The following is a 15,704-nucleotide window of genomic DNA, read 5'->3' as shown; positions in this document are numbered from 1 at the left end:
GCTGCTATTACTCGGTCCTCCCGGCAGTCCTTGCGGGGAGGCAGTGCAGAGGTGGTTTTCCCTGTATGTGGGGCCTGACCTTGGGCTTGCAGAGCAAGTGTGTGGTACAGTCCACATCTGAATCCAGGCTCTCTGCCACCTGGCCCAGGCCAGATGACCAGCACGGGGGTCATTTGGTGGTCAAACCTCTGACCGTGTCTCCAGGAAGAGGCAGGCCTTAAGGACCTCACCTTGCATGGGTGAGGACCCTGCAAGGAGCTGGGAGAGACGGGGGCCTGGCAGGAAGGCAGAGTTCTTTAGATAAGTGCTGGGAGGTGGAGTTCTCACACCCTTGGGTCCTGGGAGAGGGCAAAGCAGAGAGGGCATCCTAGCCCTGGGGGCCTGGGGTGTGGGAGGGAGGCTCTGCGGCCTCCCTGCCTGGGTAGCAGAACTGGAGTGCCTGACACCTGCCTGCCCCCAACAGGGCATGACCATTCGGCCCCTGGTAGACCTGTTGGCTGTAAAGAAAAAGCAAGAGACGAAGCGCTCCATCAATGAGGAGATCCACACACAGGTACTGGAGTGCGGGCCGGGCCCTCGGTTGCAGGAGAAGGAGCAGGGAGCTGGGGAGCAGCTGTGCCTCATGTCCCTGCCCATGTTCCTGCCCATCAGCCCCTCCTCCCTGTGTTGGTGCCCAGGGGCTTCCTCTGCTCAGGAGGCCACCAGGGTCTAGCCATAGGAAGGTGTGGTATGAGCAGCTGGGAGCCTGAGGAGAGGGCATCATGCCATCTCTGCCTCCATTTGAAACCGATGCCAGGCATGGGTCCCAGGTGGGATTAGAGAAGGGGGCTTAGCCGTACAGAGGTGAGAGTTCGAGATACCCAGAGTCGGGGCCACTGGGTTCGATGAGTAGGGTGTGGGCGCCACCTCCTGGCTGCTCATGGAACCACAGGGCTGGACCCAGCAGGGCTGTAGCTCCGGGAGGAAGCAGGGCTAGTCAGAGGTCTTGGTAGGGAAGGCGCCCCACAGCGAGGCTTGACCTGGCCCTGGGCCCCTTTCAGTTCCTGGACCACCTTCTGACAGGCATCGAGGACATCTGTGGCCACTACGGTCACCACCACTGGAAGGACAAGTAGGTGGCAGGCCTGGTGGGCAGGCAGGGAGGGGCAGGCAAGGGTCTCCCGGGCCTGGGCATCTCCCCACTCCTGGGAGCTGGCTCCATCCGTCTCCCTCCTCCTCCCACCAGGCTCAACCGGTTTAATAAGAAATACGTGAAGAAGTGTCTGATAGCCGGCGAGCGCTCCAAGGAGCCCCAGCTCATTGCCTTCTACCACAAGATGGAGATGAAGCAGGCCATCGAGCTGGTGGAGAGCGGGGGCATGGGCAAGATCCCCTCTGCCGTCTCCACCGTCTCCATGCAGTGAGTGCGGGGGCCACCCCGGGGGCTTCTCTCCCACACACCAGCCGGCAAGCCCGGCTGGGGGCGGGGCCCTCTGTTGTCCTGTTGGGGTGGAGAAGAGAGCTGTGGGCTCACACCAAGGACCTGAGGCTTTGGTGCCCACCTGGGTCATCACCGGGGTGACCTTCTGCCCCAGCCTGGAAGGCTCCAGGGTCCCAGGAGTCTTGGGGACCTAACCTCTGCCCTGTTGCCCCAGGAACATCCACCCCAAGTCGCTGCCTTCCGAGCGCATCCTGCCCGCGCTGTCCAAGGACAAGGAGGAGGAGATCCGCAAAATCCTGAGGAACAACTTGCAGAAGACCAGGCAGCGGGTGAGGACCTGCTTCCCAGCCTGGCCCTGCCCTGCCCTGGGGCTGGCCTGGCCTCCGCACTGCCCACGCCCCTCCATGACCAGAGCCTTCCAGGCTGCCCTGCCCTGACGCTGTCCTACCCACAGCTGCGGTCCTACAACAGACACACGCTGGTGGCAGACCCCTACGAAGAAGCCTGGAACCAGATGCTGCTCCGGAGGCAGAAGGCCCGGCAGCTGGAGCAGAAGGTAGCCGCTGCCTGTCTCTGGGAATCTGTATCCCTCCCACTCACCCAGATTCTGCCACGGCCCTCCGAGGAACGGCGTCCATTCTAGAAACAGGGTTTGGCTTTCGAGGGGGTTGTTGGCAGTGTAAGGGCGTGGAGAGCCATGAAGAGTCCTAAGCAAGGGATTGGCATGGAGGTGGGGGGCGTGGTTGGGTTAGGGCGGTGGCAGGGACAGGAATGGGTGGGTTTAAGGCTGGGCAGTGTAGGTGCCTGTTTAAGGCACAGGCACGAGGGAGGGGGAGTGAGTGCCTGCACCCGAGGAAGGTGGGGTGTGCATGACCGGGTGCTGTCCTGAGGGCTCCCTCTGCCCGGCCGCCTGTGCTCACCCACTTATCCTCTGTCAGATCAACAACTACCTGACAGTGCCGGCGCACAAGCTGGACTCGCCCACCATGTCCCGGGCCCGCATCGGCTCAGGTAAGGCCTCCTGAGGTTGGGCACAGGCCTCCACCACCTGGAGCAGGCCTTGCTGACCCCAGGGGACCCCAGGGGCCCCTCCCAAGCCGTGAGCTGCTTCCAGGTCAGGGGCCATCCCTAGGGAGAGAGACCCTTGGGTGAGGATGGTGCAAGGAGCTGGGAGGGACAGGGGGCCTGGCCGGAAGGCAGGGTGTCTGCCCCATGGGGATCCCAACGTGTGGGGAAGGTGAGGGCAGGGCCCCAGGGCAGCCTGTGACTCGGGGGAGCCTCAGGTTTGGCCTATGGAGGGACACCTCTGGGAGCCTCTGGCAGAGGAGAGGGCCACAGTCTGAGGAAGAGACGCTGTGGGCTGGAGGGTCCCAGGGGCTGGCTTCTGAGGCCAGTCAGGACCAGGCCAGCTGCACTGGTGAGGAGCCCCGCAGGAGGTACTGACGCAGCTGAGTGGCGCGTGCCCGGCCCGGCTCCGGAGCTGAACCCAGCCTGTGCCTTGCTCTTGGTCCCCAGACCCATTGGCCTATGAGCCGAAGGAGGACTTGCCTGTCATCACCATTGACCCGGCCTCCCCACAGTCACCCGAGTCTGTGGACCTGGTGAATGAAGAGCTGAAGGGCAAGGTCTTGGGGTTGAGCCGGGATCCTGCGAAGGTGGCTGAGGAAGACGAGGATGACGATGGGGGCATTGTGATGCGGAGCAAGGAGACGTCGTCCCCAGGAACCGACGATGTCTTCACCCCCGGGCCCAGTGACAGCCCCAGCTCCCAGAGGATACAGCGCTGCCTCAGTGACCCAGGCCCGCACCCTGAGCCTGGGGAGGGAGAACCGTTCATCCCCAAGGGGCAGTAGCACCAGGGCCAGCAGGCAGCGCCCATCCCCTCACAGACTCTCCCACCAGAGCAGGGGCTGCTGGGGGGTCCCCTTGCCCTTCCTGACCCGGATGGGCCCTGCCCCTCCCCGTACCGCATGGCAGCTGGGCCCACAGCCCCCACCCCAGCACAGCTTCTCCCTCCCCCGCCTCCTGGGAAGCCTCCTCCGCACCAGAACTGCCTCCGCAATCCATGTGGCAGAATTGCTCTGGCTGGTGAGGCCAGTCCTGCTCCTCCCTAGATCCAGCCTTTTCCAGGACCTGGACTAGGGCCTCCGAGGCTCCTCCCTCTGCCATCCCCCTCCTCATTCAGACCAATCTTAGTTTCCAACCAAAGAGTCTCTGGCTCAGCTGTGGTCCCGCCCAGGAAGGGAGGGAGCTGAGGCCTCCCTCAAGCAGGCCCTGCTTTATCAGGGGACACACCAGGGGTACCAGGCATCTGGCTGAGAGAGGGACTGCTGGCCCACCAAGGTCTCACACTCCTCCTGCCAGCTCTGTCACCCTGGCTACCACCTAGACCTGTCCTTACTCAGAGCTGCGGGCTGAGGGCATCTCTGAGTGTCTCTGCCTGGAGCAGGGGTGGTTTCTACGGTGACAGTGACGTGACTCAGAGCTTTCAGAACTGTGCTCCCACGGGGACCACTGGCCCTCAGGGGATGCTGCTGGGGAAGGGCTGGCTGTGGCTTCAGAATGTGCTGGCTTTTTAGGTTTCGTTTGTTCATACTTCCGTATATATGATTGTTTTTGCACAGAGGGCACTCCTGTTTTTAAAACGTTTTGAAAACTCCTGGCTGAACAGTGCTCTGCCCTCTTAACTCCCTCCTCACACTCCAGGAATGACCCCTCCTCGTTTGTCTGTCCAACCCCCTCCCCCACGTTTCCCTGCCTGCTGGGCTCTTGACTGTGGCCTGAAGGCTCTGACATCAGAAGTGACTCCCACTCCATTTTTTTTTTTTTTTTTTTTTTTTGAGACGGAGTTTCGCTCTTGTTACCCAAGCTGGAGCGCAATGGCGCGGTCTCGGCTCACCGCAACCTCCGCCTCCTGGGCTCAGGCAATTCTCCTGCCTCAGCCTCCTAAGTAGCTGGGATTACAGGCACGCGCCACCACGCCCAGCTAGTTTTTTTGTATTTTTAGTAGAGACGGGGTTTCACCATGTTGACCAGGATGGTCTCGATCTCTCGACCTCGTGATCCACCCGCCTCGGCCTCCCAAAGTGCTGGGATTACAGGCTTGAGCCACCGCGCCCGGCCTTGACTCCCACTCCTAATCCAGAGTCTCTCCAACCTCACAGATGCTGGGCCTCTTGGCACCTGCCTAGCTCTTGGGCCTGACCTTCAGTCCTGCTGGCCTGCTCTTACTTCCCCCACCCCGGGTTTGGCCCCTGGAAAGTTCCGCTCGTGTGTACCACACCCTGCCTGCTGTGGAGCCCATTGTGGAGGCAGGGGCGGGGGAGGGTGGAGAAGGCCTCCCCTGAGGATCTCCTGTCCCCCAGGGCTGGTGGGCTGGGCAGAATCCTGGGCCCCCAAGAGGCCTTTGCTCACACACACTCCTTCCCCCTGTCCCCAGGGCACTCCCCCAGGATCGTGCAATAGTCAGAGTGTCCCTCTTTGCAGGGGACTGGGCCATGGGTCCTCGGCCCATCTGTCCATCCTCTTCTCCATGCAAGTGCTGTTTGGGCAGGAGTCACCATGCAAGGGTGACGTCGGCAACCATGTACCAAGCCACCGCAGCTGCTGCCACTCTGCCGCCTGTACAGAAGAAACTGAATCTTTTTCATACTCTAATAAATCAATGTGAGTTTTTGATAGAGTCCAGGGCTGCTTCCTGGGGACAAGGGTCTTCCGGAGGGAGATTGGCCTGGGGACCTGAAGTACTTAGTTCAGAGGCTGGCACAGAAACACTTCATGACTGTCAGTGGCTCGGGTGGTGGTTCCCACATGCCAGGCACTGAGCTGCAGCGACGAGCTAAGCAGGACGTGCCCTGCTCCGCGGGCGAGAGCGGCACCAACCAGTGCCCCATGTTTATGCAAGAGGTGAATAAGGGTAGGGAGGGGCGGCGAGGAGGACCCTCCTGAGTCCTGAGGGAGTGATGTCCCAGGAGGGGACTGAAGAAGGAGCTGAGGCCTCCAGGTGGAGAAGGACTCAGAAAGTACCCAAACATTCTAACTGGCAGCTGTGCCCACGAACACTGGGACCTGAGAAGAGGCCAGGTGGCTGGGTCAGAGTGACAGCAGGGGAGGCAAGGATGGGGCCTCATGCTCCTCAGTTAAGATTTTGGTCTTAACTGTGGGAAGTCACTGAAGGCCTTAAGTTCTCACCTGTGAAGTGGGGACAGTGCCCCCACACCGTGAGATAAGCTCAGATGTGTACAGACCGAGCATCCCTAATCAGAAAACCCAACACTGTGTCACGAGTGGAGAATTCACACCTGACCTCATGAGACAGGCTGCACAAAATTATTTAAAATATATAAAATTGGGCTGGTCACAGTGGCTCATGCCTGTAATCCCAGCACTTTGGGAGGCTGAGGCAGGTGGACCACCTGAGGTCAGGAGTTCAAGGTCAGCCTGGCCAACAAGGCAAAACCCCATCTCTACTAAAAATACAAAAATTAACTGGGTGTGGTGGCACATGCGTATAATCCTAGTTACTCAGGAGGCTGAGGCAGGGAGAGTAACTTGAACCCAGGAGGCGGACGTTGCAGTGAGCTGAGATTGCACCACTGCACTCCAGCCTGGGCAACAGAGCAAGACTCCATGTAAAAATAATAAAAAATACATAAAGTTACCTTCAGGCTATGTGTATAAACTGTACATGAAACATAAGTGAATATCGTGTTTAGACTTGGATTCTATCCCCAAGATATCTCATTATATATGTGCAAATATTCCAAAATCTGAAATACTGCTTTAAAGCATTTTAGGTAAGGATTGCTAATGGGCTTGGTTCGGGAGAGGTTGTAGTCCTGAGATGCAGTTCCTGGAGCTGACCACCAGAGAGCAGTAGGGCCTTAGTGCGCACCCCAGGCACCCTTCGAACCTGGGCTCTCCAGGGAAGCATCTCCATTGCCCAGCCTGGGACCGGAGTATGGAGCTGGTTTGACTCACAAATTCTGAGAGGGTCAGCACCAAGAGAATTACGGGGTTATTATTAAAGGACTTTTCCTGTATTCATCGGTACCCCACGAGGAAATGGATGTTACAGCCATCCCTCCGTATTTTCTGGGGATTGGTTCCAGGACCCACATGGAAACCAAAATTCTTGGATGCTCAAGTTCCTGATATAAAATGGTGTAGTACTGGCCAGTCATGGTGGCTCATGCTTGTAATCCCAGCACTTTAAGAGGCCGAGGCAGGCGGATCACCTGAGGTCAGGAGTTTGAAACCACCTTGACCAACATGGAGAAATCCGTTTTATTAAAAATACAAAATTAACTGGAGGAGGTGGCTCACGCCTGTAATCCCAGCACTTTGGGAGGCTGAGGCGGATAGCTAACAAGGTCAGGAAATCGAGACTATCCTGGCTAACACAGTGAAACCCCGTATCTACTAAAAATAAAAAAAAAATACAAAATTAGCTGGGCATGGTGGCGCATGCCCTATAATCCTAGCTATCAGGAGGCTGAGGCAGGAGAATCCCTTGAACCCTGGAGGTGGAGGTTCCAGTGAGCCAAGATCATGCCACTGCACTCCAACCTGGGCAACAAGAGCGAAACTCTTATAAAATATATAAATATATAAAATATGTATGTATATTATTTAAAAATAATATGTATAAATATATTAGTCAGGCATGGTGGCTGGCGCCTGTAGTCCCAGCTACTCAGGAGGCTGAGGCAGGAGAATTGCTTGAACCCAGGAGGTGGAGGTTGCAGTGAACTGAGATGGCGCCACTGCACTCCAGCCTGGGTGACAGAGTGAGACTCCCATCTCAAAAAATTTAAAAAAAAAATGGGGTAGTACTGTTGGCCCTTCACGGATTCTGCATCCATGGATTCAACCAACTGCAACTGAGAATATTTGGGGAAAAAAATTTTCAAATGATAAAGTGTAACAACTACTTACACAGTATTTACATTGTATTAGGTATTATAAGTAATCTAGAGATGATTTAACGTATCTGGGAGATGGCAGGGTACAGTGGTTCACGCCTGTAACCCCAGCACTTTGGGAGGCTGAGGCAGGTAGATCATTTGAAGTCAGGAGTTCATGACCAGCCTGACCAACATGGTGAAATCCTGTCTCTACTTAAAAAAAAAAAAAAAAAAAAAAAAACCTGTGATGGTGCAAACCTGTAGTTCCAGCTACCAGGGAGGCTGAGGCAGGAGAATCACTTGATCCCAGGAGGTGGAGGTTGCAGCGAGCCAAGATCTTCTCACTGCACTCCAACCTGGGCGGCAAAAAAAGTATATGGAAGAATGTATGTATGTTATATGCAAATACTACATTATTTTACATAAGGACTTGAGTATCTGTGGATTTTGGTATTTGTGGGGGGTCCTGGAACCAATCCCCCATGGATAACCAAGAGATGAATGCATTGGCATATAACTAACACTCATCTTCCCATATGCTTTTTTTTTTTTTTTTTTTGAGGCTGAGTCTCGCTCTATCATCCAAGCTATAGTGCTGTGGCAGGATCTCAGCTCACTGCAACCTCTGCCTCCTGGATTCAAGTGATTCTTCAGTCTCAGCCTCACCAGTGGCTGGGAATACAGGCATATGCCACTATTCCCAGCTAATTTTTGTGTTTTTAGTAGAGACAGGGTTTCACCATGTTGGTCAGGCTGGTCTCAAACTCCTGACTTCCAATGATCTGCCCGCCTTGGCCTCCCAAAGTGCTGGAATTACCGGCATGAGCCACCGTGCCTGGCCCCATATACTTCAGATCACTTGTAGATTATCTATAATACCTAATACAATGTAAATGCTGTGTTAAGTAGTTGCCTGCTGGGTACGGTGGCTTACACCTGTAGTCCCAGCACTTTGGGAGCCGGAGATGGGTGGAACACTTGAGCCCAGGAATTCAAGACCAGTCTGGGAAACATGGTGAAACCCCACCTCTACAAAAAATGGAAAAATTGGCTGGGCATGGTGGTGCACATCTTATGGTCCCAGCTACTTGGGAGGATGAGGTGGGAGGATCTCTTGAGCCCAGGAGGCCGAGGCTGTAGTGAGCCATCACACCACTGTACTCCAGCCTGGGCAACAGAGCAAGACTCTGTCTAAAAAAATAAAGTTGAGGGCCAGGCGCGGTGGCTCACGCCTGTAATCCCAGCACTTTGGGAGGCAGAGGCGGGTGGATCACAAGGTCAGGAGTTCGAGACCAGCCTGGCCAAAACGTTGAAACCCCGTCTCTACTAAAAATACAAAAATTAGCTGGGCGCAGTGGCACGCGCCTGTAATCCCAGCTACTCAGGAGGCTGAGGCAGGAGAATCGCTTGAACCTGGGAGGTGGAGGTTGCAGTGAGCTGAGATCGTGCCATTGCACTCCAGCCTGGGTGACAGAGTGAGACTCTGCCTCAAAAATAAATAAATAAATAAATAAAGTTGTTATACTGGTTTTTAAAGTTGCATTTTTATTGTATTATTTTTTATTTGTTTTTATGTTTTCAATTTGTGCTTGGTTGAATCTGAGGCCACAGAACCCGAGGCTACAGAGGTGACTGTATATTCAAAGGGGTACAAAAAGCCTTCAATTAAGGGATTAATTAGAGATATGGGTGGGGTTATGGGAACCTACCAGGGATGAGACCCAGCAGGGCTTACACTACAGGAAGCTGTTACAAATCCTAGATCTGAAAGGGCTAGAGGAGGGAGCTCTCATCATGGGAGGGGACTCCCCCACTAGAGCTGTGGTCATGCTTAGAAAGCCACTACCAGAGAGGGAGCTGGGGAGGTTGGAGGTGGACATCTTTCATCATGATGGTGCTTCCCACCAGCCAATCCCAACTGAAAGCTGGAAGGAAGGCAGCCAGAGCAGGTCAGCCCTTCATCGAATGGGGAGTGTGGATGTGGAAGGGAAACGGGAGAGCCAAGCGGGGCTATTCCTTTCACCCCTCAGCACCCACTCTTGTCCTTTGGGGGAAAACCTCATGTCCCTATTACTCAATGGTTGCAGAATTTCTGTTTGGAATGATGAAAAAGTTTTGGAAATAGATTGTGGTGATTGTTGAACAATACTGTGAATACACTAGATGCCACTGAAGTGCCTGCTTTAAAATGGTTTCATGTTATGTGAATTTCATCTTCATTTTTTTAAATGGAAGAAACAGTCTCATCAACACCTTGTCAGATTCACCCTGTTCTTGTTAATCTTCAGTCATACTCACCTGGAGCCTAACTTAACACATTAGTCATCACCAGGGCTCTTTTTTTTTTTTTTTTTAATTATTATTATTATTATTTTTTTTTTTGAGATGGAGTTTCGCTCTTGTTACCCAGGCTGGAGTGCAATGGCGGGATCTCGGCTCACCGCAACCTCCGCCTCCTGGGTTCAGGCAATTCTCCTGCCTCAGCCTCCTGAGTAGCTGGGATTACAGGCACGCGCCACCATGCCCAGCTAATTTTTTTTGTATTTTTAGTAGAGACGGGGTTTCACCATGTTGACCAGGATGGTCTCGATCTCTCGACCTCGTGATCCACCCGCCTCGGCCTCCCAAAGTGCTGGGATTACAGGCTTGAGCCACCGCGCCCGGCCTATTTTTTATTTTTTGAGACGGAGTTTTGCTCTTGTTACCCAGACTGGAGTGCAATGGCACGATCTCGGCTCACCGCAACCTCCGCCTCCTGGGTTCAGGCAATTCTCCTGCCTCAGCCTCCTGAGTAGCTTGAGCCACCGCACCCGGCTCCAGGGCTCTTTAAATAAGACAACAGGGCATGCAAATAACAACAGAAACTTGCTACAGCCTCACTTTGGCAGCTGGTCACCAGGCCCAAGTTAGCAATCACAGCGTCCTTCCTCCACCTCCACTTTCCTCTAACCACGTGCCAGCACTCTGGCTGACTGGGGTTTTTATACGGTGGGGTGTCCTAAACCTTTACTACTATGCAATTCAGCCTCTTCTGTCTTCTTCTTCTTTCTTTTTTTTTTTTCCTTTTTTTTTTTGAGATGGAGTTTCACTCTTGTTGCCCAGGCTGGAGTGCAATGGTGTGATCTCGGCTCACCACAACCTCCACCTCCCAGGTTCAAGCTATTTTCTTGCCTCAGCCTCCCAAGTAGCTAGGATTACAGGCACGTGCCACCACGCCCAGCTAATTTTCTATTTTTAGTAGAGACGGGGTTTCACCATGATGGCCAGGCTGGTCTTGAACTCCTGACCTCAGGTGATCCACCCACCTTGGTCTCCCAAAGTGCTGGGATTACAAGCATGAACCACCACACCTGGCCCTCTTCTGTCTTATGTTTGTTGGGCTGTCACATTTCCCCTTCACCGTCAATAATGGACGAGGGGGTTGGGGGCACTGATGTGCCTGGTGAATCCCATTTTCTGTCATTGTCTTCTGACCTCCCCACATTGTGTAACAGGAACTTATTTTTCTCTGGCAATCCTGGATGATCACCCTGTCGGGTACAGTACAGCTGACCCCTTTCTCTGCCTTTCAGTTAAGCAACATACAGACCTCAAAATGACCGTGGGAAAATGCTCTACTTCCAATTCTTTTTTTTTTTCTTTTTCTTTTTCTTTTTTTTATTTTTTTATTTTTTTATTTTTTGAGACAAGAGTCTCGCTCTGTCACCAGGCTGGAGTACAGTGGCATGCTCTTGGCTCACTGTAACCTCTACCTCCTGGGTTCAAGTGATTCTCGTGTGTCAGCCTCCTGAGTAGCTGGGATGACAGACATGTGCCATCATGCCCGACTAATTTTTGTATTGTTAGCAGAGATGGAGTTTCACCATGTTGGGCAGGCTGGTCTTGAACTCCTGACCTCAAGTGATCTGCCCACCTTGGCCTCCAGAAGTGCTGGGATTACAGGCATGAGCCACTGTGCCTAGCCGCTCTACTTCCAATTCCAAAGGAGTCATTTCCACATTCTCTGGAGGGAGTGTTCCTCTTTTGAGCATTAAGCTCTCCAGACCCACTGAACACAAAATTGAGTGGCTAGGAAGCCAAAATTCCTCTAGTCGATAATTGGGAATAGTAGTGAGAAAAGCTACTCCCATATCCCTTGGCCCCTGGGCCTATGAATTTTGGCTGTCAGAGAAGTGGGACCATATATTAGCCACTGATTTCAAGCAGGCACTGCTTCCTACCCACCAATAGCTCAGCTGCAGGGGTTGTCTCCCACCTGGCACTGTAATGCTATTCTGCCCAGTCAGCTACTTCTGGTTTCAGGGACTGTTTTAAGACCAGTGCGTTCTGGGCCAGGCGCGGTGGCTCAGCCTGTAATCCCAGAGCTTTGGGAGGCCAAGGTGGGCAGATCATTTGAGGCCAGGAGTTTGAGACCACCCTTGCCAACATGGTGAAACTCTGTCTCTACCAAAAATACAAAAATTAGCTGGGCATGATGCAGGCACCTGTAATCCCAGCTACTTGGGAGACTGAGGCAGGAGAATTGCTTAAACCTGGGAGGCGGAGGTTGCAGTGAGCCGGGATTGCGCCATTGTACTCAGTCTCAAAAAAAAAAAAAAAAAAAAGGGCGCTGCACGGTGGCTCACGCCTGTAATCACAGCACTTTGGGAGGCCCAGGCAGATGGTGAAACCCCATCTCTGCTAAAAATACAAAAATTAGCCGGACGTGGTGGCAGGCACCTGTAATCCCAGCTACTAGGGAGCCTGAGGCAGAGTTGCTTGAACCAGGGAGGCAGAGGTCGCAGTGAGCCAAGATCAAGCCACTGTACTCCAGCCTGGGCGACAGAACAAGACTTCGTCTCAAAAACAAAACAAAAAACAGTGCATTCCATGCTTACGTCCTTCAAGACGATTGCTGTGTGTCTTTTAAGGTAGGTAGACAATGTGTGGCAGAGCAGAGTGATGAGTAGGGCTTTCTGTGAAGTCCAGAAAGGGTGGTACTGGCCAAAGCACTGCAAGCAGGGAGAGCACATTACCACGAGGAAAGAAAGAACTGCCCTCGGCTGGGTGTGGTGGCTCATGCCTGTAATCCCCACACTCTGGGAGGGCAAAGTCGGGGGATCACAAGGTCAGGGGTTCAAGACCAGCCTGACCAAAATGGTGAAACCCCATCTGTACCAAAAATACAAAAATTTTTTTTTTTTTTTTTTTTTTGAGATGGAGTTTCACTCTTGTTACCCAGGCTGGAGTGCAATGGCGCGATCTCGGCTCACCGCAACCTCCGCCTCCTGGGTTCAGGCAATTCTCCTGCCTCAGCCTCCTGAGTAGCTGGGATTACAGGCATGCGCCACCATGCCCAGCTAATTTTTTGTATTTTTAGTAGAGACGGGGTTTCACCATGTTGACCAGGTTGGTCTCGATCTCTCGACCTCGTGATCCACCCACCTCGGCCTCCCAAAGTGCTGGGATTACAGGCTTGAGCCACCGCGCCCGGCCCCAAAAATACAAAAATTAGCCAGGCATGGTGGTGCATCTCAAAAAAAAAAAGAAGAAGAAGAAAAGAAATAGCTGCTCTCTTCATGACAGAGTCGGGTAATCAATCTGCCAATAGGTGGCTAGCTTGCCTCCTTAAGTGATTCTCACAATTTTTGGTCTCGGGAGCCTTTTACACTCTTACAAATTCGGGATCTTTGAGGACCCCAGTGGGTTTTTGTTTATGTGAGTTATATCTATCAATTTTACTGAATTAGAAATTAAAACTGGGCCGGGCGCGGTGGCTCAAGCCTGTAATCCCAGCACTTTGGGAGGCCGAGGCGGGTGGATCACGAGGTCGAGAGATCGAGACCATCCTGGTCAACATGGTGAAACCCCATCTCTACTAAAAATACAAAAAATCAGCTGGGCATGGCGGCGCGTGCCTGTAATCCCAGCTACTCAGGAGGCTGAGGCAGGAGAATTGCTTGAACCCAGGAGGCGGAGGTTGTGGTGAGCCGAGATCCCGCCATTGCACTCCAGCCTGGGTAACAAGAGTGAAACTCCGTCTCAAAAAAAAAAGAAAAAAAAAAGAAATTAAAACTGTATTCATTTATTTAAAACTAATAAACCCATTACATGTTAATATAAATATAAAATTTTTAATGAAAAATAACTTTTTCAAAACAAAAATTGTTAGAAGAATGACATTTGACATGTAGGCAAATCTCTAGAGCTGGCTTAATAGAAGACAGGGAAATTCTAGAATCTTCAGCATTTGATCTGTTGTATACTTGTCATGTAGCCTATGGGAAATTCCACTCTACCCTCGGTGACAGTGAAGAGGGCAAATAATGTCTCGTTATTAATATCAATATAGATTTGACCTCACAACTCCAGCAAGGGTCTTGGAGACCTCCAGGGAATGGTGCCACGTAGGAGACTCAGCTTGGTCTTTGCTGTTGGCCAGGTTGGCACTCAGCAGCGCCATTGCCATGTCAGATTTGGTGAGGGAACTGTGCTGAGCCTGTGTGTATTAGTTTTCTGCTGCTGCTATAACAAGTTATCACAAGCTTAATAGCTCTAAAAGTCAGAAGTCTGAAATGCATTTCCCTGGGCTACAATGAAGGTGTCAGCAAGTCTGCTCTGATTTCTGGAGGCTCTAAAGAGAATCCTGTCTTGCCCTTGCCAGTTTCTAGATGCCTTCTACCATCTTGAGAGCCAGCAACTTCTGGTCGGGTCTTTCTCACATCACATCACTCTGCCTGACTCTTCCAGATTTAAAGACTTCTTCCAGGCTAGGCGTGGTGGCTCACACCTGTAATCCCAGCACTTTGGGAGGCTTAGGTGGGCTGATCACAAGGTCAAGAGATAGACACCATCCTGGCCAACATGATGAAAGCCTATCTCTACTAAAAATGACCCGGGCATGGTGGCGCACGCTTGTAGTCCCAGCTACTTGGGATGCTGAGGCATGAGAATCACTTGAGCCTGGGAGGCGGAGGTTGCAGTGAGCTGAGATCGCACCACTGCACTCCAAAACCTGGGTGACAGTGCAAGACTGTGTCTCAAAGGAAAAAAAAAAAGACTTCTTGTACATTGTGATTACCTTAGGCACACACAGATAATTCAGGAAAATCTCCACCCCCCACCTTTTTTAAGATGGTCTCTTTCTGTTGCCAGAGCTGGAGTGCAGTGGCACAATTGTAGCTCACTGCAGCGTCAATCTCCCAGGCTCAAACAATCTTCCTGCTTCAGTTTCCCGAGTAGCTGGGACTACAGGTGCACACCACCACACCCAGCTAGTTTTTTTTTTTTTCTGTCTTTTTTTTTTAAGGAGTAGAAATAAGATTGTCCCATGTTGCCCAGAGTGATCTCAGACCCCTGAACTCAAGTGATCTTCCTGCCTTAGACTCCCAAAGTGGTGGGACTATTGATGTGAGCCACCGCACCCAGCAATAATCTCTCTGTTTTTAAGGTCAGCTGATTAGCAACCTTAATTCCATCTGCTGCCTTAATTTACCCTTTTCAGGTGCACACGGTGGCTCATGCCTGTAATCCCAGCACTGTGGATCTCTTGGGGTCAGGAGTTTGAGACCAGCCTGGCCAACATGGTGAAACCCTGTCTCTACTTTTAAAAAATACAAAAAAATCATCTGGGCATGGTGGTGCGCACCTGTAATCCCAGCTACTCAGGAGGCTGAGGCAGGAGAATTGCTTGAACCCGGGAGGCAGAGTTTGCAGTGAGCCGAGATTGCGCCACTGCACTCCAGCCTGGTGCCTGGAGACAGAGCAAGACTCTATTTCAAAAAAAACAAAAAACAAAAAAAACAAAAAAAAACAACTAACTGGGCATAGTGGCACCCACCTGTAGTCCAAGCTACTTGAGAGGCTGAGGCAGGAGAATCACTTGAACCCAGGAGGCCATGTACCCTTGCCATGTACCATGCTGCACATTTAGTTCTGAGGATTGGAACATGGACATTTTTGGAGTGCTGTTACACACGCAGCCAGCCATCCCTGCCACCATAGCATGTATGTGGGCCCATGAAGCAAGAACCAGGGTAGCTGGGGGTAGAAGTTGCCATCTACAGGATGGGTCATGTTGCAGCTCATCCACCTGGTTATTGAGGGTTTCACCATGATGGATGCCCTCTCAGGGTACTCGTGTGTGGTAAAATTAGCTTCACCACCTATACCCATTTCAAGCAGCCCATCCATATTTCTCTCCCTTACACCTGCTCATCACCAGTCTCTCAGTCTGGTGATCTGTGAGCCCTCAACCAGCCGCTAACTTGTTAGGCACTGCTCATAAGTCAGTGTGGGTCTGCGCCTCAGGCCATCTCTCCTTCCCGTGCAAGTGGATAATCCACAGTCAGAGATTCTGCCTGCTGGGACAGAACCTTCATTGCTGTCCTGCAGCGACA

General features: G+C 52.4%; 1 protein-coding gene across 2 annotated transcripts in view; it reads left to right on the top strand.

Moving 5' to 3' along the window:
* The window catches only part of SLC9A1 (solute carrier family 9 member A1), a 63,421-nt gene extending 58,326 nt beyond the window's left edge, over positions 1-5,095 (top strand). For both annotated transcript variants that reach the window (XM_003921266.4, XM_074380327.1), the window contains exons 6-12: positions 464-553; positions 1,041-1,111; positions 1,226-1,399; positions 1,635-1,749; positions 1,875-1,976; positions 2,359-2,431; positions 2,936-5,095. In XM_003921266.4, the coding sequence (XP_003921315.1) occupies positions 464-553; positions 1,041-1,111; positions 1,226-1,399; positions 1,635-1,749; positions 1,875-1,976; positions 2,359-2,431; positions 2,936-3,273 (963 nt within the window). In that variant the 3' untranslated portion in view covers positions 3,274-5,095. The remainder of the gene's footprint in view (positions 1-463; positions 554-1,040; positions 1,112-1,225; positions 1,400-1,634; positions 1,750-1,874; positions 1,977-2,358; positions 2,432-2,935) is intronic.
* The last annotated feature ends 10,609 nt before the right edge of the window (positions 5,096-15,704 follow it).

This window comes from Saimiri boliviensis, chromosome 11 (assembly GCF_048565385.1).
Source record: "Saimiri boliviensis isolate mSaiBol1 chromosome 11, mSaiBol1.pri, whole genome shotgun sequence".
Taxonomy (NCBI): domain Eukaryota; kingdom Metazoa; phylum Chordata; class Mammalia; order Primates; family Cebidae; genus Saimiri; species Saimiri boliviensis.
This window is presented reverse-complemented; position numbering and strand designations above follow the sequence as displayed.